This window comes from Hyaloscypha bicolor (genome assembly GCF_002865645.1).
Source record: "Hyaloscypha bicolor E unplaced genomic scaffold K444scaffold_183, whole genome shotgun sequence".
NCBI lineage: Eukaryota > Fungi > Ascomycota > Leotiomycetes > Helotiales > Hyaloscyphaceae > Hyaloscypha > Hyaloscypha bicolor.
This window is the reverse complement of record NW_020194685.1, coordinates 2,273,101-2,298,564: the sequence shown is the minus strand read 5'-3', so window position 1 is coordinate 2,298,564 and position 25,464 is coordinate 2,273,101. Positions and strand designations below refer to the sequence as shown.

The 25,464-nt window shown below is 48.4% G+C and overlaps 10 protein-coding genes across 10 annotated transcripts; 4 read left to right on the top strand and 6 right to left on the bottom strand.

Moving 5' to 3' along the window:
• Nucleotides 1–1,748: 1,748 nt before the first annotated feature.
• K444DRAFT_637914 (glycoside hydrolase family 16 protein) lies at nt 1,749–2,488 on the bottom strand (the record flags this gene model as incomplete). The annotated part of the gene is made up of 3 exons (XM_024884184.1): nt 1,749–1,865; nt 1,914–2,225; nt 2,420–2,488. The coding sequence occupies 3 exons, from the start codon at nt 2,486–2,488 to the stop codon at nt 1,749–1,751; spliced, it is 498 nt and encodes a 165-aa protein (XP_024727462.1).
• A 3,542-nt stretch (nt 2,489–6,030) lies between these two features.
• K444DRAFT_621929 (uncharacterized protein) lies at nt 6,031–8,690 on the top strand. The gene has a single exon (XM_024882003.1). It carries the CDS (start codon nt 6,124–6,126, stop codon nt 8,464–8,466), a length of 2,343 nt encoding a protein of 780 aa, XP_024727461.1. The 5' UTR covers nt 6,031–6,123; the 3' UTR covers nt 8,467–8,690.
• A 478-nt stretch (nt 8,691–9,168) lies between these two features.
• K444DRAFT_271638 (uncharacterized protein) lies at nt 9,169–10,456 on the top strand. The gene is made up of 2 exons (XM_024871476.1): nt 9,169–10,236; nt 10,321–10,456. The coding sequence occupies exon 1, from the start codon at nt 9,304–9,306 to the stop codon at nt 10,048–10,050; it is 747 nt and encodes a 248-aa protein (XP_024727460.1). The 5' UTR covers nt 9,169–9,303; the 3' UTR covers nt 10,051–10,236; nt 10,321–10,456.
• Nucleotides 10,457–10,719: 263 nt separating this feature from the next.
• On the bottom strand, nt 10,720–11,432 carry K444DRAFT_637911 (glycoside hydrolase family 16 protein; the record flags this gene model as incomplete). Its single annotated transcript, XM_024884183.1, has 3 exons — nt 10,720–10,875; nt 10,913–10,984; nt 11,016–11,432. The coding sequence occupies 3 exons, from the start codon at nt 11,430–11,432 to the stop codon at nt 10,720–10,722; spliced, it is 645 nt and encodes a 214-aa protein (XP_024727459.1).
• A 2,170-nt stretch (nt 11,433–13,602) lies between these two features.
• K444DRAFT_271670 (uncharacterized protein) lies at nt 13,603–15,258 on the bottom strand. Its single transcript, XM_024871477.1, has 2 exons — nt 14,761–15,258; nt 13,603–14,707 (listed from the first exon to the last, which is right to left on the bottom strand). The coding sequence occupies exons 1-2, from the start codon at nt 15,206–15,208 to the stop codon at nt 14,004–14,006; spliced, it is 1,152 nt and encodes a 383-aa protein (XP_024727458.1). The 5' UTR covers nt 15,209–15,258; the 3' UTR covers nt 13,603–14,003.
• Nucleotides 15,259–15,304: 46 nt separating this feature from the next.
• Nucleotides 15,305–16,772, bottom strand: K444DRAFT_576145 (uncharacterized protein). Its single transcript, XM_024877507.1, has 3 exons — nt 16,098–16,772; nt 15,558–16,047; nt 15,305–15,499 (listed from the first exon to the last, which is right to left on the bottom strand). The coding sequence occupies exons 1-3, from the start codon at nt 16,687–16,689 to the stop codon at nt 15,409–15,411; spliced, it is 1,173 nt and encodes a 390-aa protein (XP_024727457.1). The 5' UTR covers nt 16,690–16,772; the 3' UTR covers nt 15,305–15,408.
• Nucleotides 16,773–16,905: 133 nt separating this feature from the next.
• Nucleotides 16,906–18,286, bottom strand: K444DRAFT_621925 (uncharacterized protein). The gene is made up of 2 exons (XM_024882002.1): nt 17,612–18,286; nt 16,906–17,561 (listed from the first exon to the last, which is right to left on the bottom strand). The coding sequence occupies exons 1-2, from the start codon at nt 18,046–18,048 to the stop codon at nt 17,147–17,149; spliced, it is 852 nt and encodes a 283-aa protein (XP_024727456.1). The 5' UTR covers nt 18,049–18,286; the 3' UTR covers nt 16,906–17,146.
• A 381-nt stretch (nt 18,287–18,667) lies between these two features.
• K444DRAFT_648415 (uncharacterized protein) lies at nt 18,668–20,034 on the top strand (the record flags this gene model as incomplete). Its single annotated transcript, XM_024885459.1, has 4 exons — nt 18,668–18,794; nt 18,942–19,438; nt 19,480–19,940; nt 19,995–20,034. The coding sequence occupies 4 exons, from the start codon at nt 18,668–18,670 to the stop codon at nt 20,032–20,034; spliced, it is 1,125 nt and encodes a 374-aa protein (XP_024727455.1).
• K444DRAFT_576136 (uncharacterized protein) lies at nt 20,014–20,897 on the bottom strand. The gene is made up of 2 exons (XM_024877506.1): nt 20,590–20,897; nt 20,014–20,507 (listed from the first exon to the last, which is right to left on the bottom strand). The coding sequence occupies exons 1-2, from the start codon at nt 20,864–20,866 to the stop codon at nt 20,242–20,244; spliced, it is 543 nt and encodes a 180-aa protein (XP_024727454.1). The 5' UTR covers nt 20,867–20,897; the 3' UTR covers nt 20,014–20,241.
• A 920-nt stretch (nt 20,898–21,817) lies between these two features.
• K444DRAFT_546919 (Cullin-domain-containing protein) lies at nt 21,818–24,441 on the top strand (the record flags this gene model as incomplete). The annotated part of the gene is made up of 6 exons (XM_024876266.1): nt 21,818–21,888; nt 21,959–22,028; nt 22,083–22,099; nt 22,149–22,228; nt 22,280–24,201; nt 24,253–24,441. The coding sequence occupies 6 exons, from the start codon at nt 21,818–21,820 to the stop codon at nt 24,439–24,441; spliced, it is 2,349 nt and encodes a 782-aa protein (XP_024727453.1).
• Between the last annotated feature and the right edge of the window lie 1,023 nt (nt 24,442–25,464).

Genomic DNA, 25,464 nt, shown 5'->3' with positions numbered 1-25,464 from the left:
ATAGGCGTATGATTGCGGCAGGGGAGAGAATGGCGCGGCGATAGGCTTTGTGACCATCGCTCTGAGTGGTGCAATTTCAGGCTTGTGGAGAAACGTGCCCTGTCTTCAGTCGGCTTGACCGACTTCGTTCCAGTATTATCTCCTGATGCGTCCCAGAAGTCTGGGATACCATACCCAAAGAAGGAAATCATGCCTCACGACTTAGAAGTCGATAGTTGCCAAGTATGTATATTGGCTTCTCATTCGGGCTGTCTTTACACTCGATACTGTCATCCTCGAATGGCTGCGTTAATGTTTATTCGACGGGCTTGGGTTGGTCCAGGAGATGCTGCACGCAATGAGGACTATTCATTTTCCAATCTCCTATGCCAATTTGGACATTTCAGATCCTCTTTTCTCTAAATGTTTCCTCGCATTATGCAACATTCGAAGTCTTCTTCCTTCACATGTCCCACAGATGTTGGAACATTGAAGTTCTTTCAGTCTAGATGATGTCCAACCCGACTAACGGCTGCGGAAATTGTATTGCACAAACAGAAGAGACCTCGTAGTCCCTCCCAGTACGACGGGATTCTCCCTAACAGCTCAGGGCATTATCTTGGGGTTTGAAGAGGGATCACGTGAACGAGCCCAAAAAACAAGGTCATGGTTTACTGCACAGCTTCGGACATGGAGAACAATATCCCACAAAATCGTGAGTGATCACAAGGAGCAAGTTGATGGCTTTACTGCATAGCTTCGGACAACGGCTGCGATGTGCAACGAAATCTTTGATTTCAAAGAGCTTCACTGGTGAGGTATCACACAGACGCAAGGTTATGGCTTCTGCATCGTTTCGGACGGTGGGTGCGAAATGCAACAAAATTTCGATCTCTGGGAGCCATTATCCAATGCGAGGATATTCTAAATGTACCAAAATGTTTTGGAAATTGGGTGCGATGTGCAACGAGATAGCGTTGTGGGGAGATGTTCTCTCTGAACTTGCCAAGAGAGACTCTCATTGTTCGAGAGAACTTTGGAAATTTGGGCGGTAGGCTACAAATCCTTGAGACGGATTTCAGCTAGAGATATTCACTCCGGACTAAAAAAACAAGATCAGATGAGACTTGCGATCGGTGGTACTTGTGGTCAGAAGAGATTTGAGCTTGGGTGAGACCCATCTGTCCCATTGGACGAAATAGGACAGGCAATAAATCCTCTGGAGTCAATTCTTAAGGCGACACCTCCTTCCCGCCCGATCCCGTATTTCCAATTTCCCAACGAGGTTCTGACGAAGTAGACTTTGGAGATTCATTATTTCCTTCCGTGGAGGACAATCTCATTGTACTAGGAAAGCCTCGAACATTGGGCGATGTGCAACAATTTGAGAGGAGAAATTCACCTCCCACCTCTAGAAGGAGAACCTCAAGCTCAATGTACCAGAAACTTTCGTACATTGAGTGCGATGTGCAATAAAACCAGAGCAGATTCACTCGAGGTGTTGAAAGTCGGGATGGGTAATCAAGATATCAAGGGTGGATGAGAGAGTCAGAAATATCTTCATTTAAAAACTCATCTGCCATATGAACACTCGTCCTATATATGCAAATTATACATCCTCCACACATCTGAACAGCCAATTACTGTGGTGTTCCGTGCCCAAACACCGAGTTCGTAGCAGCCTTAACCCGTCAATCCTTACTGACTTAACTCTATTTGATAAACTTCATCGAACGTCAGGTTCCAAATCTAATACGCAGAATATATATCTAGATGTCAATATATGTCATGAAGTCAGCCTTTTTAAGGAGCTGCTTTCCACTTGGAATACGCTTCAACAACCCGTCAACTTGTTTTTCGGCCAATATAATCCGGCTGAGCCCCAACTGCAAAGTCAGTTCTTGTTCCTGCAACCAGAGGAAGCACAAACTCACAGTCAAATTCGGATTATTATACGCCACAGGGTGATTCTTGATATAATCCGTCGTCGGATAACCAGGCAGATCACAAGCAATGTTCTCATGTCCCGGCTTCTGGTAAAGCCGCACATATTCAATATGCATCACAGTCGGCAACACCAAATCGGCCATGAGAATCTCACCCCAGGCACCACTGATACTAAGATTGAATACCATAGACATTGGCTCTTGGGAGACTTTCCTGACTCCCACATTGCCGTTGGGGCCAGTTGCTCCACCGTCCATGATGAAGGAGGGATCTTCACCAACGAACCGGCGAATTTGCCTCTGGTCGTGCCGGAGATTTATTCAAATGCGTATTTCTGGTATTGCGTGCCATTACACCATTGGTTATTGAGCAGTATGGTGCCTGAGATAGCTTGCTGGTATGGACCGCCTGTGTCTGCCGTTGCGTTTGTTGCCATGGCAAAATCCTATTAAGTCACCTCAAACGCTTGATTTGGGTCTCACAAATTACTCACCCTGACAAAGGATTCCAGCGGAGGACCCCCGGTAAAGGTGCTCGTTTCGCGCTTGGCGGGTAAAGCCATGCTGTTGATTGAACTCGCAATGGAGACGGTGAATAAGGAAGAAGAAGGGAAGGAAGATGAGGAGGACAAACGGAGCACTGCAAAGTATCAACAGGAAATTCGCTACCTTTTATGCTGTTGGCACCCCCGTGCAAGGAGCACCCAGTCTGCCTTAAGGTGTCGGATTGCGCCCCTTCCTGGACCTTTCTTCATTCTCCACTTCTCTACTTCTCACCCCTACCGATACATGTACAAGGCCCAGGTCAGCTGCTGTCCCCCCCTGAGGAGCTGACGCGACACACGGGTTGTTTAGCAAGGTTGTGTCTCAAATCAGGCCTTTCATCGGCTTTCACCTCCTAATAATAGTACCGCTTGGACCCACAAGTATCAAGACGGCCACTGCAGCGCCTCACAACTCGAAGCTGAGGGATTAATATGCATCTAGATAACGTGAGTCTTGCACTTAATGTGGCCAAGGCACTCCAGGTCGGGACCAAACACCGAATACCCTCATTCACCTTCTAGTTCAGAGTTGGTAGGTAATAATTGAAGGAATATGCCCCGTACAATTCCTCAGCTCTGTTGCATTCCTTGTTCAAGTTTCGTCGAGCGGATCTGTTTCAGGTCAGGCTGTATTATATATATTTATTGGGGATCCAAAGTATTCCTCGATATTGTAACGTCTTCCATTAGCATCTTCCACTAGCACTTTCCTAAATACACCCGTACTCATCACTCGTCTGGAGATAATCGCATTTAAGTGCCGTCACCACCGTAGCTGTACATGCACAAATTATTTAATGTAATCTTACAATAATTTGACACAAATATTGGAACACAAACATATACCCGAAGGATCACGATTTGATAGGAAAACCATTAGTATAAAACGAATGGTTAATCTGTGCTATAATGGAATGGTCATTCGCACGAATAGCACGGTTAGAAAGGGGTCGTGGCAGAGAGAAAAAATATCCTCTTAGATCTTGATTTATCAGCTAGGAACTTTACCATCTAGTTACATGAACTAAATTTTCATGAACGTATGCAGCATTCCCAAAAGACCTATTGATATTCAAAAGGTCTTTCGAGGAATACGAGGAATATCTGCCCCTAGCTCATACGAAGCTCTCCGGCGCCTCGTACTTTCAACCTTTCTTGTGGAATGGTAGCGTGGTGACGCCCCCCTGTGCAGTGACCTTGACTTTTATGAACGTTAAAGTTTCATCAACATCCACTTCCATATCAGCATTGTTGAACACATGACTCTCCTCCCCTATGTATTCAAATTCCATGGGCGGATCCACATCTTCGTATATAATTCGATCGAACTGAATCTGCCCCTCGACGTGAACGGGAATACCTGGACTCAAAACGAGCTTTGTGAATGGTCCCCCATCGTGCTGCAACCACATCTTTAGAATATCATCGCTGGTAAAGTCGGTTTGGGTGGTGGTTATTGTAGGCATCTCCTTGCTGCATCAGTCAGAATATAAGGTAAGGTATTTCTCGTAGAACCTTTGTACGGTGTGAAGCACTACCGCCTACGCAGCGCCGGAGGTGGTAGATTTGGTGTAAGAAGACGTAGTACACACAGAACAGAAATATGCTCGATTGCTATGTGATGATAGAACTATTACCTGCTCCACTAAGCTATGTGGGAGCAGTAATATTGGCATCATGTACTCACATGAGATGTGACGTTTGTCAGTTCACAGCTGTTCTTGAAACGCGGTAATTGGGGCTCTCAAGGGATCTTTACGTTTCATCATTTTCTGCTTTTGAGGTTACCCGAGAAAGAGTCTATGGAGTTGCCACACGTTGCAGTAGATGACGCAGCCAACGTTGGGATGAATCAGCAGGCTCCAGGGCGAAATGCTTTTCGCAAACCAGTTAGCAATCATTACCAAAAGACGTATGTCTGTTGTCACATGCTCGAAACCCAAACTCAATCGTGAGCCTGATTGCACTTATGTTGATTGGATGATCATCAACACTCCAAGCCACCACCAGAAGTGTGGCAGTAGGCGCTGCTGAGTTCGAGTATCCCCAGAGAATCAACCGGTGACCGAATCAAGCTCAGCCGTAGGCATCCTTAACTGCGCGAATCGAGCATCGGGATCGTTTTATGGTGGCCCCGATGATAGGCAACAAGCCAAGGCTTCCGCATCCCTAGAGGGCCGGTGAGAAGCCTTGTCAATGCTATTGGACAGTAGATAGTCACACTCAAGGTCAGCTCTCTCCGACCCGCACCAGAGAAAGAGAGGATGAGTGCCTTTAGTGTGTACGCATGTAGTTAGGCTAAGACCAAAAAATAAATGCCTTGCAGTTGACAATCGTGCAGCGGGTTGCTCCGCGTGGCGTCATTTGACATTGGTTTTGTGGGAGAAAGGCGGGCCGGGCCAGTGCTCGAAAGCGGGCGGAAAATCTGATATCCTGCTGTGTTGTCAGTAAATCTGATATACCTTCTCTACCTGCCGTATTAAGCTGGCCAATTAATTAATGAGACAAACCTTACAGGCTCTATAGCCTGTAGGAAGAGTAGATTTAGCAATGTTTATAGGGCTTGTATGCTATATTTTGGCCCCGGAAAGCATGCATGGCCCTATTTACAGTGCTTCCCTCGCTACCGGGCAATACTTATGGCCGCGATCTCTCTATTCCCAATTCTCAAAATCTATAGAACTTTAATAAAAACCTCACTAGAAGTATATTTAAATTTTGAAAATGAATTAAATAAGTAATATATGGAAGTATATAAGTCTAAAAGTGCGATACCCTCGCTAAAAAGTGGCAGCATTAAGGGTATTCAGGGTAATTTAAGGGGCAACAGTAACAACGATAGCGACATTAATAGCGACATTAATAAGGACATTACTGGCTTTATAATTCCCATTGACTAATTGGCTAGCTTAATGCGGCAGGTACAGAGGGTATGTTAGATTTACTGATAACACAGCAGGGTATATCGGATTTTCCGCCTCGAAAACGTGCCCGCCCGTCCGCCCGTTTTGGGGCACTGCAGCTCGCAACACGGGATGGGCCGCCGAATTGAAAAACAATTGTCACCTACTGAAGATCTCATTGGAGTTGAGATGTTTTAGCCTGAAGTTGTTGCGAAGTGGCAAGTGTCCTGGTGCAGCTTTGACCCCTGGCGTGGATGCGCCCCGGCGGCTGCTATGCAAAGCTCGTTCCATTGACATCCGCAGTCGGTGGAGGCTGAAGGCGGTCAAAGATTGTACGCAGGTACCCAAGGTTCATCCTTTTGCGCAATCGAGATTTCTCGTACCTCTGAATGTGCAATCATTACGCTCGAGTCTCCAGAAGACATCCAAGGATGGCGAACGAAATTGACTCGCAGCTTGGCTCCAAATTGCCGGATGGTACTGTAGTCAAGCTCTTCGTTGATTCAGAAAAGTCTTGCGGCTCTTCCAAAGGGTTTCCCGCCTGAAGATCAGGGGGTGGCCCGGTGGGAAGAGATCGAACCTATGAAGGTTGAGTATGGCGGACAGTGAGCTGGGCACTGCACATTAGCCCAGCGGGGGTATGAGCCACCAACTAGTCTCGATTCGATTTCGAGTTCTTCAGGGCATTCTTTAATTGCAGCTCTTCCTGTCTTCCACATCACACGCAAGCCCAATGTCCCCACTGCCACGATGTCCGCGGAAGACCTTGCTTCGAACAATAACCCTGGGAGAAGACGCAAGAGGAACAGAAATCAATCTCCAGAGGCAAGGAAGAAACCCCGCCTGGACGAAGGCACTTCTCACCCTGTGCAAGCAAAGAAACAGCTCCAGCAAGCAACAATCTCTGTGCTCAAATATCTAGGTAAAAGGCCAGATACGTTCGTCTATCCTCCGCTGGAAGAGAAAAATGGCCAGGAAATACGGGTTTTGATTATTGAGCCCGGCAAAGGCGACGATGAGATTCGATGCAAACTAGTTCCCGCCGCATTGCCCAAATCGGACCCGTCTGACACTGAAAAGTATGTGTATATCGCGCTGTCATACAACTGGGGTGAAGGCCAACCAATACACCCGATCACTATTACAAACTACATCACTTCGAAGAAGCGCATGAAGGAGCCGTCCCTAGAAAAGCGTCTTGCCATGAAATTTCGAAAGCATAAGGACTGGTGTTCGAGCGGAGAGAAATACGTCAGATCGAATCTCTTCGTAGCTTTGAAAAGGTTTAGGAGGAAGGACAAGGAAACAATTATGTGGATAGATGCTCTGTGTATCGACCAAGACGATCCGCACGAACGATCGGCACAGGTCAAACAGATGCACGAGCTCTATATCCAAGCTGAAAAAGTGAGGATCTGGCTCGGTGATGGTAGTACTGCTGCAAAGGAGGGCTCTCCGAAGGACTGTTTCAACTTTTTACGAAGGATCCTCGGAGAGCTGGACAAGCTACTGGACGATCTTGGGAAGGAGAATACCGCAGTAATGGAAGCAGCCAAACAAGTGGTGGTTCAACTGATGTGCAACAAATGGTTCAGTCGCCGCTGGATTATCCAGGAGCTCGCACTTGCTCGGACAGCGGAAGTGGTGTATGGGAACCAAACGATGCCTTGGTCAGACTTTGCGGACGCCATCGCGATTTTTATCAAAAGCCAGGATCGCATCGGCGCGGTATTATCAAAGATGATCGCCGACCAAGCATCCTCTACTGCAGAGTTAGGGCTCGTCAACGGCGTGACGAACTTGGGAGCTAATGCACTTGTGGACTTCATCAACAATCTCTTTCGACGAACGGAGAATGGGGATATACAGCAACGCATGTTGACCTTGGAGTGCCTTGTCTCCAACCTACTGGCCTTTGAAGCGACAAATCCCAGAGATACCATATATGCCGTCCTATCACTGGCCAAAGATACCCATAAGCTTTCCACTGAGACGAACGTAAATGCGAAAAACCTGCAACTGGACAAGAGACTCTTACCAGCCTATCAGAACTGTTTACTTGACGTCTATACAGACTTCATTGACTATTGCATCGGCAGCTCGCGCTCACTGGATATACTATTGCGCCACTGGGCCCGGTCCGAGGAAAGTGACGGGCGGAAAGCGCTTCTCTCTGAAGCCAACTCCGATTCCGAGGTCACTGAGGAAAGGCTGCCAACGTGGATTCCCTTAATCCACAAGTCACCATTTGGCCTACCTACACAGAGACCACGAGGCCGGTCTAACGGCGATAGCTTTGCTGGGACTTCATTTCGCAGCAGTCAGAGGAATTACAACGCAACGTTGAGTCTCCGACCGGAATTTTCTTTTGGAAGAATGGCTTACTCCTCGAAAACCCCTAATCGGGATCGAAAGAAGACGTACAATGGAACTCTATTCGTCAGAGGCCTCCGCATCGGCAAAGTCAAGAAAACAACGCCACGTGCAGCGCAGGGAATGCTATTCAACAATTCATTAAACCTGGCCGGATTTGACATTAGATGGTGGGAGGATCATCACGAGTGGGCAAAAGGGATTCCACGTGTACCTGAGCGCTTTTGGCGCACAATCGTTGCTGACCGTGGCCCTGATGGGTCAAATCCACCGAGTTGGTATCCTCGAGCATGTCTGGAATGTCTTTATAACGTGAATTCAAATGGGGATCTCAGACCGGACGATGTGATCGATCTGAAAAATGCATCAAGCATAGCGAAACTATTCTTGGCACGCGTTAAGGATGTGGTCTGGGGAAGGAGAATTGTGAGTATAGAGCTCGAGAACGAAAAAACGACATTTGGCCTTCTACCACCGGAGACTAAGAAAGGGGACATAGTTTGCGTTTTCTTCGGTTGCAGCGTGCCGGTGGTTCTTCGTCAGCAAGAAGAGGAGGAGGAGGAGGAGGAAGAGGAGGACAACGAAGAAGACAATGGGAAGAAATATTACTTCCATATGATCGGCGAATGTTTCATTTATGGTATGATGGATGGTGAAGCAGTTGCGGACAGGAAGTGGAAGCGCCCCTACAGACATGCAGAACAGTTTGTTATCAAGTAGGTATTAGATCTGAAGGACATAACATTGTATAATTCCAATTCGGGTATGTTCCCGTGGCTTGAGGCCCAGGACAGAGCGTTTCTCAAACCTGGATGAAACTCGATCACATACTTTTCGAGTGTCAATTGGTACGAGTCAATGAAAACTACCCGCTCAAAAATACTACCTGGCGCATTCCTAATCGTCGAACTTGCAGCGATTTCGCCTGTAAGTGACCAGAGCAAAACGCCTGCCGAACGCACTCTGCGCACACATTTCTGGCCACGTCAAGAAGGCGTGTCGTTCTGTCTCGAAGAAGTCAATCATCACACAGCCACGTGGAGCTATTGGGTAGGCGGTGTTGATTGCGCAGGGAGGGCGCGGGCGCAAAATGAACAAGTTGTGGAACGGGATCAGGCTGTATCATCCCAAACGCAAAGACAGGTAAAACACCAAATATCCCTTCCGTTATTTTTGGTCGCGAAGGGCGAGACGAATCTAACCCCAAATAGGCAGATTCCATCAGATGGTGGAAAGGGCGGAACCCTGTATGCACAGGCTGGTGTGGCATGCCCGGTAAGCCAACACCAGCATATTAAGGCGTCACGCCAACCTTCGCCGGCCTTGCAGAGCTGAATTCGCTCACCGGTTCACCGAAGTGCGGGCTTCTCCCCGAGCCTCAGAGGATCGCCATCGAGTGACCCCTCTTGCTCATGCCGCTTGGATCAGGCTCTGACTCGCGGAAGGATATAAGACCCCATCCAAGGATAATAATAATTTGATAGCATCTTTACATTCCAATTGACGGAACTCTTCCAGACCAAGTTTTTACTCGTTTTCATTACAGACCAATTCACAATGGCATGTACTGCATCCCGTGTCCGAAAGTCCAGCCCAACGAAACCTTCCAAGAACCCACGGTCAACACCACGACGCTCACGCACACACGATGCTCGTACGGTCAAATCTAGCCTTGCGTCCGATCAGAGAGCTGTTTTTGATTGGTACGAGGAAAATCAGTACAGAGATGACGCCGGGGACATCTTTTCCTCGGAATGGCAATGCCGACTTACCGATTGGAGAAATGAATTCGATCCAGATACGCAAAATGTACACGATAGAATGCTTCAACTGAAAGAAGACCCGGAAACTTTAGAGCTTGGCCTCTTCTTCGTGGCACACTCGGTGGCAGCGTTCTCCTTGTGGCATATATTACAAGCATGTTACGAACTCGATAAGCGCATCTGCGAAACATCAAAATCGCAAAACAAAAAGTTAACTCAGTGGCAACAATTGCGACCGTTCCAGTATCTCTTATCCACGGATATCGTATCCGAGTGGGGAACTCATCTGGACTCGTTATCTGCTCAAGTTAAGCCAAGCACCAACATCTTCAAGAAAGAGATTGCAGCGAGTCGATTGATTGCTATGGCTGAGGGCGTCCAAGTCCTTGAAGAAGCTCTTTCGATATTGACGTCTGTATTCATGGGGAAGCGGGAAGCCATGTCTTGTTCTTTCTGGATGTTGGACCTAATACGCGAAGGTGTGGACAACAGATGTCGCGCTATCGAAAAGCATATCACTCACCATGAAGATTCGTCTTGAACAATCTTTACGCCTCGACCTAACCTAGTCTAGGAGGGGCAGGTCGTCCGCCCCAGTGACCAGGAAATATGGCTGGATTCACGAAAATGAGGCCAGATCAGGTTTCAGATCTACTCTTTAAAAGGCATTAGCTGCTTTTGGCCTCGGACTGAGAGATTCATGTGTGACGTTACGAGGACTATTCGGGTAAGTTTATTTCTTAGTACCGAGCCTAGAAAACTCTCTTTCCGCCAGAACCTAACGCTGACGGATTCTACTTCCTACACGTAGGCTCTGTCACGGCCTGGACAAGCTGTGGAAGTGGAAATGTGGTGTGTATTGTGTAAATATGTAAGAATGATGGTGCCCTAAGGGCGGTGAAGAAGCTATATATATGCCTGTGCGCAGCACGTGACAGGCTCTTTCCTTTCTTGAGCACGAAATATTAAGGTGCATTTATTCTCTGGAATAAGAGCGCCTTAGTCAAGTTTATAACAATATTGCGTGGGAGATGCATGTTCGAGACAGCGTCGGTTCCGTGGAGCTGCTATGATTCCACAGCGGTATTCTGGAAACGGCAATGGGGTTGCGCGAGTCCACTTGGCTTATTCCTCAAGTAGAACTACTTCATTAATATGCTATATGTTGGGCTCTTGAGATTAAAAGGCGTAAATGTGTTCAAATAAAGGCTTATAATATGCTCTGAAAGGTGTAACCGTTCATTTGGGACGTGTCGTAGTTTGGAATGGCTAAGAAATTCGAGTTTTGCCACCAAAAGACGTCGAATGGTGCCACCTGGAAACGTTGTGTGATGATTCCGATTCTGTTGGTAGGATCGACTGATGGCTAGAGGTTGTCAGTCTCGGGGATTCTCTCCCCGTACCTGGATTTGTATGATCTTCCCCTTTGCAAGAGCAGGAAGAGAGCTTTGAGCCAGGCAAATAGGAGAGGCCATCTGGAACGGACTCATTGGGCGTTATGCCTACGTCATATGAGTTGTATGTGTAAGGCCAAACGCCCTCAGTAGTGGCTTTGTAACCTGGTCGCCCAGGATTTCCCATCGTCCAAACATCTGGCCATAAACCGGGAACGCCAGCAGGGCCTGCCAGAGATACGGAAACTTCAAAAGCTCCTCCCTTGAAGCAAAGTCGATTCCAACTATTCAGCATCCCCGATCGAAATGGTATATTGTGATTGTAGAAAGAGTCCATGCTCAATTGGAGAGTTCCACCCCCGGTTGTGATGGTATCTGGGTCATACCATTCCATGTCTTGCGTAGCTCCGTACCAGATATTCGCTCCCGTCCAAAACGTGTTATCTCCTGGGTAAAATGTGCGATTATCCTTATTGAACTCATTACTAAACCTCAGATTCAAAGTTGATCCATCGAATGTACTCTTCATTGTCTTTGCGCTGGTGGCTGTATCGGGACCAATCAGCCCCGTGCGAACATTTCTCAGTAGGGCATAGCTTTGGTTCTTCACGTGAATCTACACTGGACCGTCCGGCCTGTCCTATTGTTCACAATGCCACAGCTAAGAACGTATCCGTTGAAAAAGTCAAGACAGGCAGGATAATGAAACACAGAGAAGCCCCGTGCTCAAGAATATGCTACAAATGGAGGAACCTATGGACTTCCGTTGGAAATGATCCGACGATTTTGCTTTATAAACTTCGTCGTCGCCGTCCGCTGGCAGATGATATTTATCGTCAGGCTCGATTTCGCCGGTGTAAAGAATGAATCCCTTCTCGCCTCCGTAGTAAGGATCGAAAGACCCTGGACTGTCGTCTGGGTAGCCCCATTTCTCAAGATCGGCTTGTGAGTCGCTAAACGGATTTTTCGTTATTGTTCGAAGAGAAGCTCCTTCAATAGGCCGAACTTTTTCTCCCGGTGGACTTAATTGCGAGCACCGTGGTACCGGATACCGGGAACAGTCCCTCCCTTAATCCTTCAAACATCTTGGTGTTTCTGGCCGAGCTCCTTGTGATAAAATCGCAGTCGCTGTTTTCGGTCTCAGAACCTGCTGCGCTGGGCTCGGTATTCTACTTTTCCTTACGCTTCCGGCCATTGATGACAGATTTCCAGTGCTGAACTTCGTGGTACCTCGTTCGAGGAAGATGGCTCTACTGGAGAGATCTCTTCTTCCTTTTCGATGTTTGTTTTCTCATCGCTATAGCCAATGGAAGAGTGAGGCGAGGCGGGGTTCAAGGGGGATGGCACGGCTGGAACGTAGGATGTCCGTCTGCTTAGAGCTGGTGCTGACGATGCGCTGTGGTTCTCGAACACTTCTTTATCGACGAATCTGAGCTATCGCACGGTCCAGTTGGGGTTGCGGCCTTCGATCGTAGTTCTGCAGTGTTTCTCTCAGCTCCTAGACTCGATTCTACTCTTCCGGCTTGGTCAACATCCCCAGTCTCTTCCTCCCTCGCCCGATCAACAGAGGGAGAGGCCTGCTGTAAGGGAGGTATGATTGTGAAGCCTGCGATGTAGAAGCACAATTCACCTAGCTAGAGCCAACATGACTTCCATCATTCTCAACAATATTTTCCCCTTCGGCTGGTTTGGAGCGGTGGTTTTGGTTCTTGTTTGAAAACTGGCGAAAACAAATGATCCCACCGCAGTGAGGAATAACAACTGTAAGTAAGCCTCGACAAAACTTGAATAAACTTGGACAAGTGAAGCCGGCTGGGATTGGCGATGAGAAAGAAACAAACTTCAAATCCCAAGATTTGCTTATCTCCACGAGCTGCAGCGAGCGTGGACAGTTAAGAGCGATTGGGATGTTGACGACGATGATGGAGCAAAGAAAAACACTCCATCAGGGAACCCGAGCAACAAAGCTATTTTGATGGCCCGTACCTGATGGTAGCGTTATCGACTATCTTTCGAAGGTGTCCAAGTCGAGGAACAAATCTCGTCCTTGGTTGCATTGGTGGCATGTCGGTTTGTTCATGTTGTTGAGTGAGCCAATCACATCTATGGCATTCGAGTCCGTGCTACCCCGTAGATTGCCATGCTTCTGAGAAGCATGCACGTCCCGGGGCCCCTTGCACGATATGACGAAACCGCCTTTGGAACAAATCTCCATGCTCGAGATCCCTGACTGCCAAGATGACGATTGAACAGCTTCCGAGCAGGTTCTTCCGTTCCGAGTCTCATTTGGCGACACCAACGACGCGATATCAACTTGTGTCGGAAACGCTACCATCTGTAACCGCAGACTCTCAAAGTCTGCGATTCTCCCAAGAGCTCCAAAGATTGTGGACTTTGAGACTTTTTGACAAGTGGTGGTGAAAGACGCCGTTTGGTTCGGACCGGATAGTGGCGTCTCCCATGCACGCGCGATTCCGAGAATGGCATCGTTGAGTTAATAACGGACAACCTCAGATCGTGGCCTCCTCTTGAGCCTCACGTCGTCCCATGAGCTTCTCCATTGATCTTTACAGTTTCTTGGGCATGCTGAATAATCCGAAAAGTTGAACCGAAAATGTGGGCCAAGGAAATTGCTTTCATCTGATCAGACAAAACATGCCAGATCGTGAGACACACTTCATCTGATGATCGGATTTCTCAAACGTGGCAGTTTTCCCGGTTGGCAACGAACCCTTGGTCAAGGTTGCAATAAATAACATTAAGGATCTATTCGCTAGGAAGTCGGATGAACCCATCGCACAGCCCGGCAACGCCCTCCGCAGAGCGTGAAAGCTATGGCCACTTCAGATTTGATTGGTGACGAACTTTGTGGCAAGGTCTAACAGAGCTTGAGAGGAACGAAAATGTTGGTGCAATAATGCCATCCCCCACGGCGTGATCTCCCATACAAGGCTAGACACAGCATTATTGAGAGATTCATCAGCTGCTTCATTAGGAACTGGTAATGGAGCCTGCCGCCTCTAAATTCTTACCACTGCCTTCGCACGCGTATCGGTTTTGGAGTAACACAAGCCAAGCAACAGAATTCCCGACTTAGAAATCAGCGCGGCTCAGTCTCATCCTCATCGTCAATTCCCAGCAACGCTTTGAGAGCATCCAACTGCTTCTGGAGGTGATCAATTCCCCCTTGCAGTCCACTTATAACACTGAAGATTTGACGCTGCTTTGCCTTGGGTAGAGTATCAATCATGGGCGTTGAGGTGGTCTTGCTATATCCAGAGAGGTATGGTAGGGTAGTAGACCCAGAAGTAACAGACTTCTTCTCTTCGGAAAGGGCTTGCTGCGCAGACCAGGGCAACACTGACCGTTCAGTCGGTATAGTAGCCGGATCTCGGGGACTTGATTCATCTAGAATGAACTTTCGAGCTTCGTTGGAATAAGGACTGGGGGCAGCGCCTATGATAGGTCCACGGACCTTTGCAACATTGGGCTGAGACGGGTTATGCGGCTTATACTGCTTCTTTTCCGTATGTATGACATCGTGCTGCCCGGATGACTGCTCGCGAGCAATTTCGGCTTGCAACAACGTATCCAGATCTGTACTTGAGGAGATCGCTTGCGGCGAAGCCACATGGGAGAATGAGCTCGTGTGGGAAGGTTCAGCCGCGGACTGCATCTGGGACGGGGCAGACCGTCTTTTGCGTTTCTTCGGAGGTTTTGGGTTCTCTGCTGCGTTGCGTATGTAGGACTGCAGCTTGGCTGGATTATCTGTATGGTATCGCAGGGCTCTCCCGTCCGCCGTTCCTTTTTATTTGCCTATCAGCAAACTGTTGCCAGAAAGACTTACAACGACTTGCCTGAGACGAGGGCCCTGAGACTACATTTGTTGCCTTTCGAGGTAAAGATGCACCCGGAGCAAGCACCCTGAAACCACTGGTCCAATGTAATACAACTTGAAAAACGACCATAACCAGCAGCACAGTGTTCGCATGGGATAGGAGCGACAGCGCCTCGCGTGCTAAGAAGAATCGCACCTCGCTGCTGCACCCGCGGGCTATCAATTGATCTGTCAGGAGGTAGCTCCTGCCCTGGTCGCCACGGGATTTCTCGTACTTCAGGTAGTGCTCGTAGGCGGTCTAGAAACGGGATGTGAATCGATCCAGGTCTCGGGGACGATCGTTCCTGTTCGCGCACATCTTGGGTCGCGGAGATCTGCTCATTTGTTTCGCGGTTTTGCTCGTCGAGTTTGAACTCGTACGGTGGATTTTGAGGGCCAATGTCGAGCTCTGCCACGTTGGGAGGCATTCTTAAGGAGAGGTGATGTTGTTGAAACGAGCGGGAGCTTGTGCGCACTGACTGGCGAGATCTTATCGCCGTGCTTTATCAAGAGGCTGGGCGTGTCCTGGAAATTATATTTTATTTTAATTATAATTATTAGGAGAACATTGACAGGTAGAGTCTGTTCTAGAACTACAAATTAGGATTATTTGGCGTCCACCTTCCCATTAACCTTCTTCATCAATGCCCAATGCCCTTTTTAGAGAATCCAGTTCTCGTTGTAAATGCTCAATGCCCCCTTGCAATCCCGACACCAGCCTGTGAAGAAGTCAGTACGGCAATTGTTTTTTTTTTTTGGAGTGGATATATTCCTTACCCATAAACCTGTCTCTGTTTACTTTTGGGTAATGTATCGATCAGAGCTGTTGAGCCTTCCTCATTAATGACTGTCTCCTCCCGCTTGGCCTGCTCTAGATTCCGGAAACTGCCCGCCGTGCTGGCTGCTCTCTCATAGGTTTGGGGGCCTGGTAACGGCGTTGGTTGATTTACTGTTGCCCAGCGTTGTTCAATAGGTCTTGGTGGAACCGTACCAGGACTGTTCATGTCGTTCATCGCCTGCGAAGCTGGGATTGGTATCGTTGCTGGAAAATTAACGGTCGTCCAAGGCCGCTGTACTATCTCGTTCATGTGTTGCCTTGCCTGCGGGTCTCCCAATTCCTGCTCCCATTGAGGTCGTGCGCTCTCCCATTCAGGCATTGGATCTGTTACTCGTCGGCGTTTGGATTGAGGCCCTTCGCTAGATATCTGTGGTTGGCTGTGAGTTCTTGACGAGCCTTCGCCGCCGGGCGTATTGAGAGCTTCGTCTCCTTGACTCGAGTTAGCTGTGCACCTCGTGCGGACTCAAATCAAGACTTACCATCGTTCTTTTTGATACTGCACCGATTCGGCCGCCCACTCAACTGACAACTGGCACACGCTCCCTTGAAATAACCATCTAACGCGACGCAGACCTTGAACTTCCCTCGCCCATTGGCACAGCTGTTGCAAGGAACCTCTTGTATGTCTCCACGCGTGGCTAGTAAACATCCAAATCGAATTTGTTTACGCCTTGACTCTCCACCCGTTTCATTGTCTGCACCTGGCTCAACGCCATCCCTCCAGGGGAGCGGACGCTTCTCTGGCATCATCATTAATCGTTCCTCCATGGTCGTCACGTTCGGCCGATGCAGTTGTCGTGGCAGACGGGAGGAACCTTGGTCGAGCTGTGAATCAGGGCGTTCTGCAGGAGGATTTGAAGATGAGACGTCTTCATCAAGGGGCTCTGGAGACTCTAGGTGCTGAGGGGTGTTGATTTCCGCAAGGAGGCTTGCGACGACTTGCGGTTCTAGCACGGTTTCGTTGCTCATGCTTTCTGGAGAGGACGGCCGCGACCAATGAAAAGAGGAATTATATTTGCCCTTGGTCACGATGGTATCGTGATAGTCGTCCTCTTCCAGGGTCGGCGGCATTGTTGGGATGGAAAGTAGCGTGGGGTGTGATTTGTGGTAGAGCTCTGACGCTTCCAAGCTGTTCAGTGTAAATTGTCTGGACTTATAGCTGCGATAAGCTATTACCAGGTTGCCTCTTATCGAAACCCCTGTTTTGCCCCTGAAGCGACTCTCCTTAATATGATGAGGCCAGGCTAGTACCTGTTTATCAAAAGCTTGAATTCAGATGGTGAGTCAATTTTCGTCATTTTTGATTGTGCCAATTTCAAGTAACTTTGCGACGTGGATGGAAGGAGTGTTGGCAATTATTGGACTTGAGCGATGGCGATTTTCAGAGCAAAGCACCTCTCTTCATTGGGTTTTCATGCCAGTTATTTTCTTTCTCCGCATTGTTGAGTCGAGTCTACGATCTAATCCCAACCTTTCCCCATATTGTACACCCCGAAGTTCTATATTTTGGTACAATATCAGGAGCCTCTTATTTTTTCTCTCCCGATTTTTGCTCTTTCGCATCGGCGCTGGCCTTCCCCAATTCCTGCCTCTCGTCTCTAAGCTCCTTCTCAGCTTTCAGCGCCTTCTCTACCTGCCACACCGCTCGATCGAGTTCGACGTCTAGCTCAGGAATGCCGAGAGCCTCGGAAATTCGCTTGCCATCCGATTTGTGAAGGAGCATTTTCTCCTCTTGCGCGGAGCCGGAAGACTCTTCTGTGCTTGAAACGGGCCCAGCATCGAAGGGTCGCTTCCCTGTGGCATATAGCTCGTCAAGAATCTTAGAAGGTTTGGTCGTGATGAGTCTATTTTCCAAGAGAAACTCGAGGTGCTTCGAGCCTGACAATGCCCTCCAATGAGACCATGCTCTGAAAACCAGATAGAAGAACGGAAGGTTGGGAATGCTAGTTGTGACGTTAGATATCGACCTTTGAGTTTGAGTAAGAACCCTTACACAGGTATGATTGCTACAGGCGCAGATATAGGCATTCCAATAAACGAATATATCATTCTCCTCTTGTGCAGGCTCTGTCTCTCGGTAGCTAACTTTGTTAAGACACTCCAGACTTCTGCTTCCGGTATCAATGTCGTTGGGAAAGAGACTTCAACCTTCTCCTTGCCGGAGAGCTTCTCCTCCTTTCGACGGGCTGAAAGGGGAGGTATTGACTTTAATCCCCATTCCTCATATGGTATCCTCTTCAAGGCCTGGTTGCCATATTCCACCACCTTCTTCTGCCATCCTGACTCTTTCTTCTCCCAACTCGCCCATGTTTTGGCAGCCCATGCAGTTCTCCTGTCCAGAAATGACTGTTGCTCGGTAGTGGTGACGTTGAGCCTCTGGCAGTAAATTAAAGTTCGACGAGTCGACACTGGGAGAAGGATTAGGCGCATCGCCCCTGGCCGTTGCGTCAGGTCACGGAGACCCGTCACGCAAGGGCTGTGATTCCCGTTCGACGGGAAGGTGAGACTGAGAGTGTGGTGTCGACATGCGGTTGTGCCTGTTGTCTGTTGTTGAGAAGGACAATTAGAGTTGAAGAGATCCACCACTGATTTCGTTCGAAACACCCATGAGCGAGCTATTCGATGACGTTGCTTTGTTGGTGGAACCCCTGTCAATACTCCGATTTACACTGGGGCTTGAAGACAAGCGATTCCCATTCCGTGAACCCCGTGAGCCTCAACGTCAATCGTTATCCTTCACGAATCATGGGACATTTTATTGTTGGCACGCCTGCTGTCTAGCACTTGCTGCACGGGCAATGTGTTGCAGCACCTCATTGACGGAGACTCCGACGTGCCCAAGTGCTCGGGCATCGTCTGTTAGACCTCCGCCAGCTCGAATCACGTCCAAGTCCGAGCTGCTCTCGGGATACTCATGGCGACCTCAGACAGCATTCCCACCGCGGGTCACGGCCTACAACTAGACACACACCAGATCTTTCAACATGAGTCTTTACGGACTCAAAGGCAGCCCTCCGGCTCTTCGAGTACCTCATCGACTGATGCTACCATGAGAGGGAAGAGGAAATCTATGATTAGACCGATGGCGCACTCATCACCTTCTCGGAATACGCAGAGCTCAACAAGCACACACGCAGAAAATCGTGCTTCTCAGAGAGATGTTAGGACACTACCACGTAAGTTACTCTCGTGCTTTCGAATGAAATGTCATGCACTCTCCCACCAGAACGTTAGTGGAGGCTGGCTGTCAATGTCCCATACGGATTTCGCGCACATATTCGACGTAGGCGGTGGAATAAGACAAGTTGCTAATAACTCGATAGCATGGATAGACTCCTACGAGGAGGGTGAAGAGATTCTCAACTCCAAGCCCACAGACCGACTCCTAGCCCCTTCTCGGGTCCATCCGCCGCAGCACCAATTTGTTCCTTCAAACCTACCTCGGAGGATGTCACAGGATGGATTTGTTGATACTTATGACGATGTCTCTCAGGGAGGGCTAGAAAAGAAGCCAGAAACGGGATTCTTTGGTGGCCATAAAGAACCAGTGAAAGGTCGAAAATGGGATCACGCAAGGGACGGCGACCCAGTAATTATGCAATCTCTCTCAACTTCCTCTCCTTGGCGGATGTACATCAAGTCCTCAATGTACGGGCCTGCACAGGAGGAGGATGGGAAGGTGGTAGACGCAAATTTCCTGCAACAGCAGACTCCTGGGTATCAAAAGCCATGGAGGGGTGATTTGGAGGGGAATGGTGATCCCGAGAAAGGTTTTCTCCACAACAAAAAGAAGCAAAAATCAATGATGCGGAAGGTCCAGGTACGGCTTTTACCCTCTCCATGCTCGAATTTGTTTAACAGGGACAGCACAACCTCCTCATGCATCCACTCGTACCATTGGTATTTCGAGTCACTGTCCTCATAACTTCAGTAGCAGCTCTCGGTCTTTCCGCGTCCGTGCACCACCTTTCTAATAAATACTTCTACTCGCAAAACCCCTCCACGACTATGGCTATCGTGGTAGACATTGTTGCCATCCCATATATTCTCTACATAACGTGGGATGAATATACCGGCAAGCCTCTCGGTCTCCGGTCTCCGAAGGCAAAGATTCGCCTCGTATTGCTGGATCTTTTCTTTATAATATTCGAGTCCGCTAATTTAGCACTGGCGTTTGCGGCTCTCACGGATGATAATGGCAGCTGCAAGGAGGGTTCCAATGGGACAAATAATGTTATTTGTGGAAGAGTGGGGGGTTTGTGTGGAATTTTGATGGTGGCACTGGTAGCCTGGAGCTTGACATTTACCGTGAGCATATTCAGGTAAGAAAATGGCCCCCACTGAGATGGATAAAGTGTATGCTAACAAGATGCTAGGCTTGTTGAGCGCGTGGGTGGCAGAGAAGAAAGTGACTAAGTTTCCTTGCATAAAATGCGGTCTTGGATGTATGAGTTAGGTACAGGAGCACATAACATCATATCTAGCAAGGCGTTGTTGGTTTGGGCATTTTCTACGAGTGCAAGCTATATATATGCGACATATCGAGACATATTTCACTAATGAAATAATGTATTTACGTTTACGTACATCTTTTTTGCATCCATCTCAACGGAAAGTCGTGCTCTACTCTCTCAACAAAGGTCCGTCATCGCCGTACAAAGGATCCCTCTCAAACCACTCCAATCCGGAAATGCCTTTGACTTTCTCCTCTTCTTCCTTCTTCCCGCAACACATATCGGGGTGCTTCCCTCTAGGATAGCTTCCCACCATTTGAAAATCACTGTTGAAGTCATTGAGAAGGCGATGAGCGACTCCAGCTGGGATGATTATCACATCTCCCTTTTGGACCTCTGTTTCAACTTTTGAAGGGTTGGATTCTCCGCCAAAACCTGAGAGCATTAATCTAAATCCGTAAAACCGTAATCGAGGACGGGGAAACGCTATAAACGTTCAGAAAGGAACACAACCTACATAATTTTGCATGGCCAGAGAAAATACAGAGCACTTCATGAGTAGAGCTGTGGAAATGGGTAACGTTGTACATTGTATATCGCCATTGTGGGACCACCACGCCGGTTTCTTTGAGATGGGCCTCGATGCTTGAGGCTGTGACTGAGGAGGGAAGACAGGAGTGGTAGATCAGGAGAGGCTTGGATTGAATGGAGGTGTTTGGGATGAGGTTATGGCGGGGTATTTGGTGAGTGGAGACGCGGAGAGAGGCAAGCGGTGTGAGATTGAGAAATGGCATTGCGGATGCAATAGAAGGTAGGTCCCTAGCCCTGAATTTGCACAGGTGAAAGGAAAGAAAGAGGGATGGTGGATAAATTCCTTGGAGGAAATACTTTCACATCACGTGATCAGCAAAAGGTTTCAAGTCATGGTGGAAAAGACCTTGTTTTGGGTAGTTAGAAAAATAGAATTTAAAGGGTAAGTTGAAGATGTTCAAAATCATTTCTCTTATTCGTCAAGAAACAAGACCTTTTTAGACACTGAGAAGAAGACTTTCCAGAGCGGTACTGATAGCGAACCAGTAAGCTCAGGGGAGGGCCCAGAGATGCAAGGCGGTTTGAAATCGACTGAAAAGGGGAATTGGCATAAGATTCTCGCTTCATCTGCACCTTCCCATTGTACAGACTCGAATACAACGCATTTTCTTCCTCCACAAAGAGAATACCAATACCAAGCTTGAAGAAGGAAAAAGGAACAAGTTTTATTTTCCACAGTTCCCCTTTCGACCAATCTGTCAACACCCCTGTCAAATTTATGGCCGCCTTAGGCACCCCTGCAGGCTGGTCGAACGCTTCCTGAATCACGAATCCATATCGACTTCCTCAAACCGTCCAAACGGCATCCTCGTACAACCACCATCCAGTTCTGTTTTGGCAAGACACCTCGTCCTTGCTTGCAGAAACATTCAACAGCTCCTTCGTTACTCTGGCGGGAGAAGATCTCTTGGATCTCAGTCACTCTCTCACCATCCAGATCTTTATTCCGCGACTCGTTCGCGTCCTGCCTAACCCCACGGCTGAGCAGCCTTGAAGGCACCGACCCTTCTTGCTCCCCCAAGTCTAGCCATCTCCCAGTGAATAGCTCACACTTGCGACATCCTCCGGCCACGACCCTGATCCCATCGTTACCGCGAATAAAATCCTAATCTCATTCACCCCTCTACGCCACCACCTTTCCTCCCAACCTCGACATGTCTGTCGCAACACGAACACCGCCAACGGCGATGCCCCCAGTGCCAAACCGGGAGGACCTTGATGCAACGTGGGTTTGATTCTCTGCCTCCGCCAGCATGGAGGCACAATCTTTGGATGCTGAAGCTGACGCTTTGTAGATGGAAGTACCTCGAGGCCGGCGTCTCCAAGATCATGAGCAACCTCCAGGAGGGTATGGATATGAACACAGTGAGTGCACTTCTTCTCTATTTTGCCCTTTCCTCTTGCTAACAAGATCTGCAGTACATGGGAGTCTACACGTGAGTATCCAGATCTGCCAGTAATCCCTCACATGCTAATATTACACAGAGCTGTTCACAACTTCTGCACGTCACAAAAGGCCGTCAGTAATAGTAATCATGGTGTTATTGGAGGCGCCCACCGTGGAGGTACCTACCCCTCAGTCAAAACAGTTTTGGTCTTTGCTGACTGTGTATTAGCACACCTTCTTGGAGAAGATCTCTACGCAAACCTTATCACTTACCTCAACGGATACCTACGGGAACTCGTTGCCCAATCGAAGACCCACGCTGACGAAGCTCTCCTCAGCTTTTATATTCGAGAATGGGACCGCTATACAACTGCTGCGAAATACATTAACCATTTGTTCCGATACCTCAATCGACATTGGGTAAAGCGGGAGATGGACGAGGGGAAGAAGAACATCTACGATGTCTACACACTGCACCTGGTTCAATGGCGATTGACTCTCTTCAGCGAGGTTCACGAGAAGGTTATGGAAGCCGTCTTGAAGATGGTGGAGAAGCAACGTCATGGCGAGACCATCGAACACAGCCAGATCAAGAGCATCGTGGACTCGTTTGTCTCACTTGGCTTAGATGAGGCAGATCCTACCAAGTCTACCCTCGATGTCTACCGATTCAACTTTGAGAGACCGTTCTTAGATGCTACGAAGGCCTTCTACCAAGCCGAATCGAAGCAATTCGTTGCAGAGAACAGCATCGTTGAGTATATGAAGAAGGCCGAGATCCGATTGCAGGAGGAGGAAGAGCGTGTCAACATGTACCTCCATGCAGACATTATCATACCTCTGAAGAAATGCTGCAATACTGCGCTTATCGCCGACCACTCCGCCATCCTTCGAGACGAGTTCCAGGTTCTGTTGGACAACGACCGCCAAGATGACATGCAACGAATGTACAATCTTCTGTCAAGAATCCCCGATGGTCTCGACCCTCTCCGTACCAAATTCGAGGCCCACGTCCGAAAAGCTGGTTTGGCCGCTGTTGCTAAGGTTGCAGTTGATGCCGAAAAGTTAGAGCCCAAGGTCTACGTTGATGCCCTTCTCGAGATCCACACGCAATACCAAGGTCTGGTTAAGCAAGCATTCAAGGATGAACCGGAATTTACACGATCCCTTGACAATGCATGCAGAGAGTTTGTCAACAGAAACCAGGTTTGCAAGTCAGGATCAAACAAGTCGCCCGAGTTGCTTGCCAAGTACACCGATACCTTACTCAAGAAGAGTGCAAGCGGTGCTGAGGAGAGTGATCTTGAGAACACCTTGACACAGATCATGACTGTTTTCAAGTATATCGAGGACAAGGATGTTTTCCAGAAGTTCTACTCAAGAATGTTGGCTCGTAGATTGGTTCACACCAACTCTTCGTCAGATGATGCTGAGACCAGCATGATCAGCAAATTGAAGGAGGCCTGCGGCTACGAGTACACCAACAAGCTGCAGCGTATGTTCCAGGACATCCAAATCTCTAAGGATTTAAACAGCGGTTTCAAGGAATTTGAGTCCAAGCTGCTTGAGCCAGGAGATGACAAGCCAGTCGATGCTAGTTACGCCATCTTAGGTACCGGCTTCTGGCCTCTGAACCCGCCCAACACCGATTTCACCCCACCTGCCGAGATTGCTAAGGCTTACGAGCGCTTCCAATCCTTCTACGGGCAGAAGCACAGTGGTCGAAAGCTTACTTGGCTGTGGCAACTGTGCAAGGGTGAGGTTCGAGCCAACTACTGCAGAAACACGAAGACCCCGTACACCTTCCAAGTTTCGACATATCAAATGGCTATCCTACTCCTCTTCAACGAGAATGACAAGAACAGTTATGAGGATATCGTCAAGGCCACTCAATTGCAAGCTGATGTTCTTGACCCAGCCCTTGGTATCTTTGTCAAGGCCAAGGTTTTGAACATGACTAATCTTGATGGCACGCCCGTTGGGAAGGACGAGGCGGAGAAGCCTGGCACAAACAAGACCTTCTCTCTGAACTATGACTTCAAGAGCAAGAAGATCCGTGTCAACTTGAACATTGCAGTCAAGTCTGAGCAGAAGCAAGAGGTTGACGATACTCACAAGACCATTGAGGAGGACAGAAAGCTTCTTATGCAGGTGAGTTGCGACCGAGTCCTTTATTTGAAGATGTTGCTGACAACATTTTAGTCCGCCATTGTCCGTATCATGAAGGCCAGAAAGAAGATGAAGCACACCCAGCTCGTCTCCGAGACCATCAACCAAATCCGTTCCCGCTTCGTCCCCAAGATTCCCGATATCAAGAAGTGCATTGACATCTTGTTAGAGAAGGAGTACTTGGAGCGGCTCGACGATGATGAACTTGGTTACCTTGCATAAAAATGTTTCTCTCTTTTTTATTGATCTCTTCTCGTCAATCCTTGTGAACTAGACTTGGAGGAAGCCAGATATGGTATATCATGGCCACGTTGTCGCAGGACGGGAGTCGAACTGGGTCATGGATCATCAATCAGTCATCATCGAGCAAGAGAGAAAGCAAGCAAGCAAGAAACAATCTTCTTCCTCTGTCTCTTCATTGGTCTCGATTGCATATGGGAGGCTTGCTACTACGAATTGGGTGCATGGAGGGAAGCAACAGATTTGAACTGGAGCTGGAAAATTCCTTCTTTTCTTCTCCTTCCTCTTTCTCTGTGCTTTGACTGATGATGATGGCGATTGGCTCATGGCACGATAAATGGACAATATGCATTGCTTGGGGTGGATTGGGATTGGGAGGAGTTGATTGATACCGAGCGTGGATACCTGAGAGGCTGTTTCTTCGATTGGTGACTGGAGAGTGGTATTGCAGACAGAGGCAGTTCCAGTAGCAGTCCAAATCGAAGAATTTGACTTCAAATTTACGGTGTTCAAGTTTCTTCATGATATCCTTCTGAAGACAAAATGCTCGTCGATTGCCTGATGCCTGCCGCATCGAATTGTTCCAAGTGGAAGATCGATACCTTCTCCGTCCTGCGCGAAATATCCAATTCGGTGTTGTATTTCCGCTACTGCTGCCCCTTGGCTTTCTTCCAGCTTCGATATCCTTGAATCCGAAAACATCTCCATCCAAGTCCGACTGAGCCAGGATTCCCAAGGCTCTCGCATGCCTCAAATACAAGAGCTCCACTGTCGTTCTTGCCAAACAACCGAGTGAGGAAACACACCATAGTACACCGTCGAGGCAAAGTTTCCTCTCGGTGCCTGGGCGTCAGGGATTTTTTTGGAGAAACAAGGCAGCCGCTTTGGACCAATTATTGCTCGCTCGCGCCATCCTAGCCGAGTGTTAATAGGTACGGTATATAAAGATATGCAGCTATTTGAAGACTCTGGGTTTGAGGAGTCTGCCAACCCACCTTGGCCTGG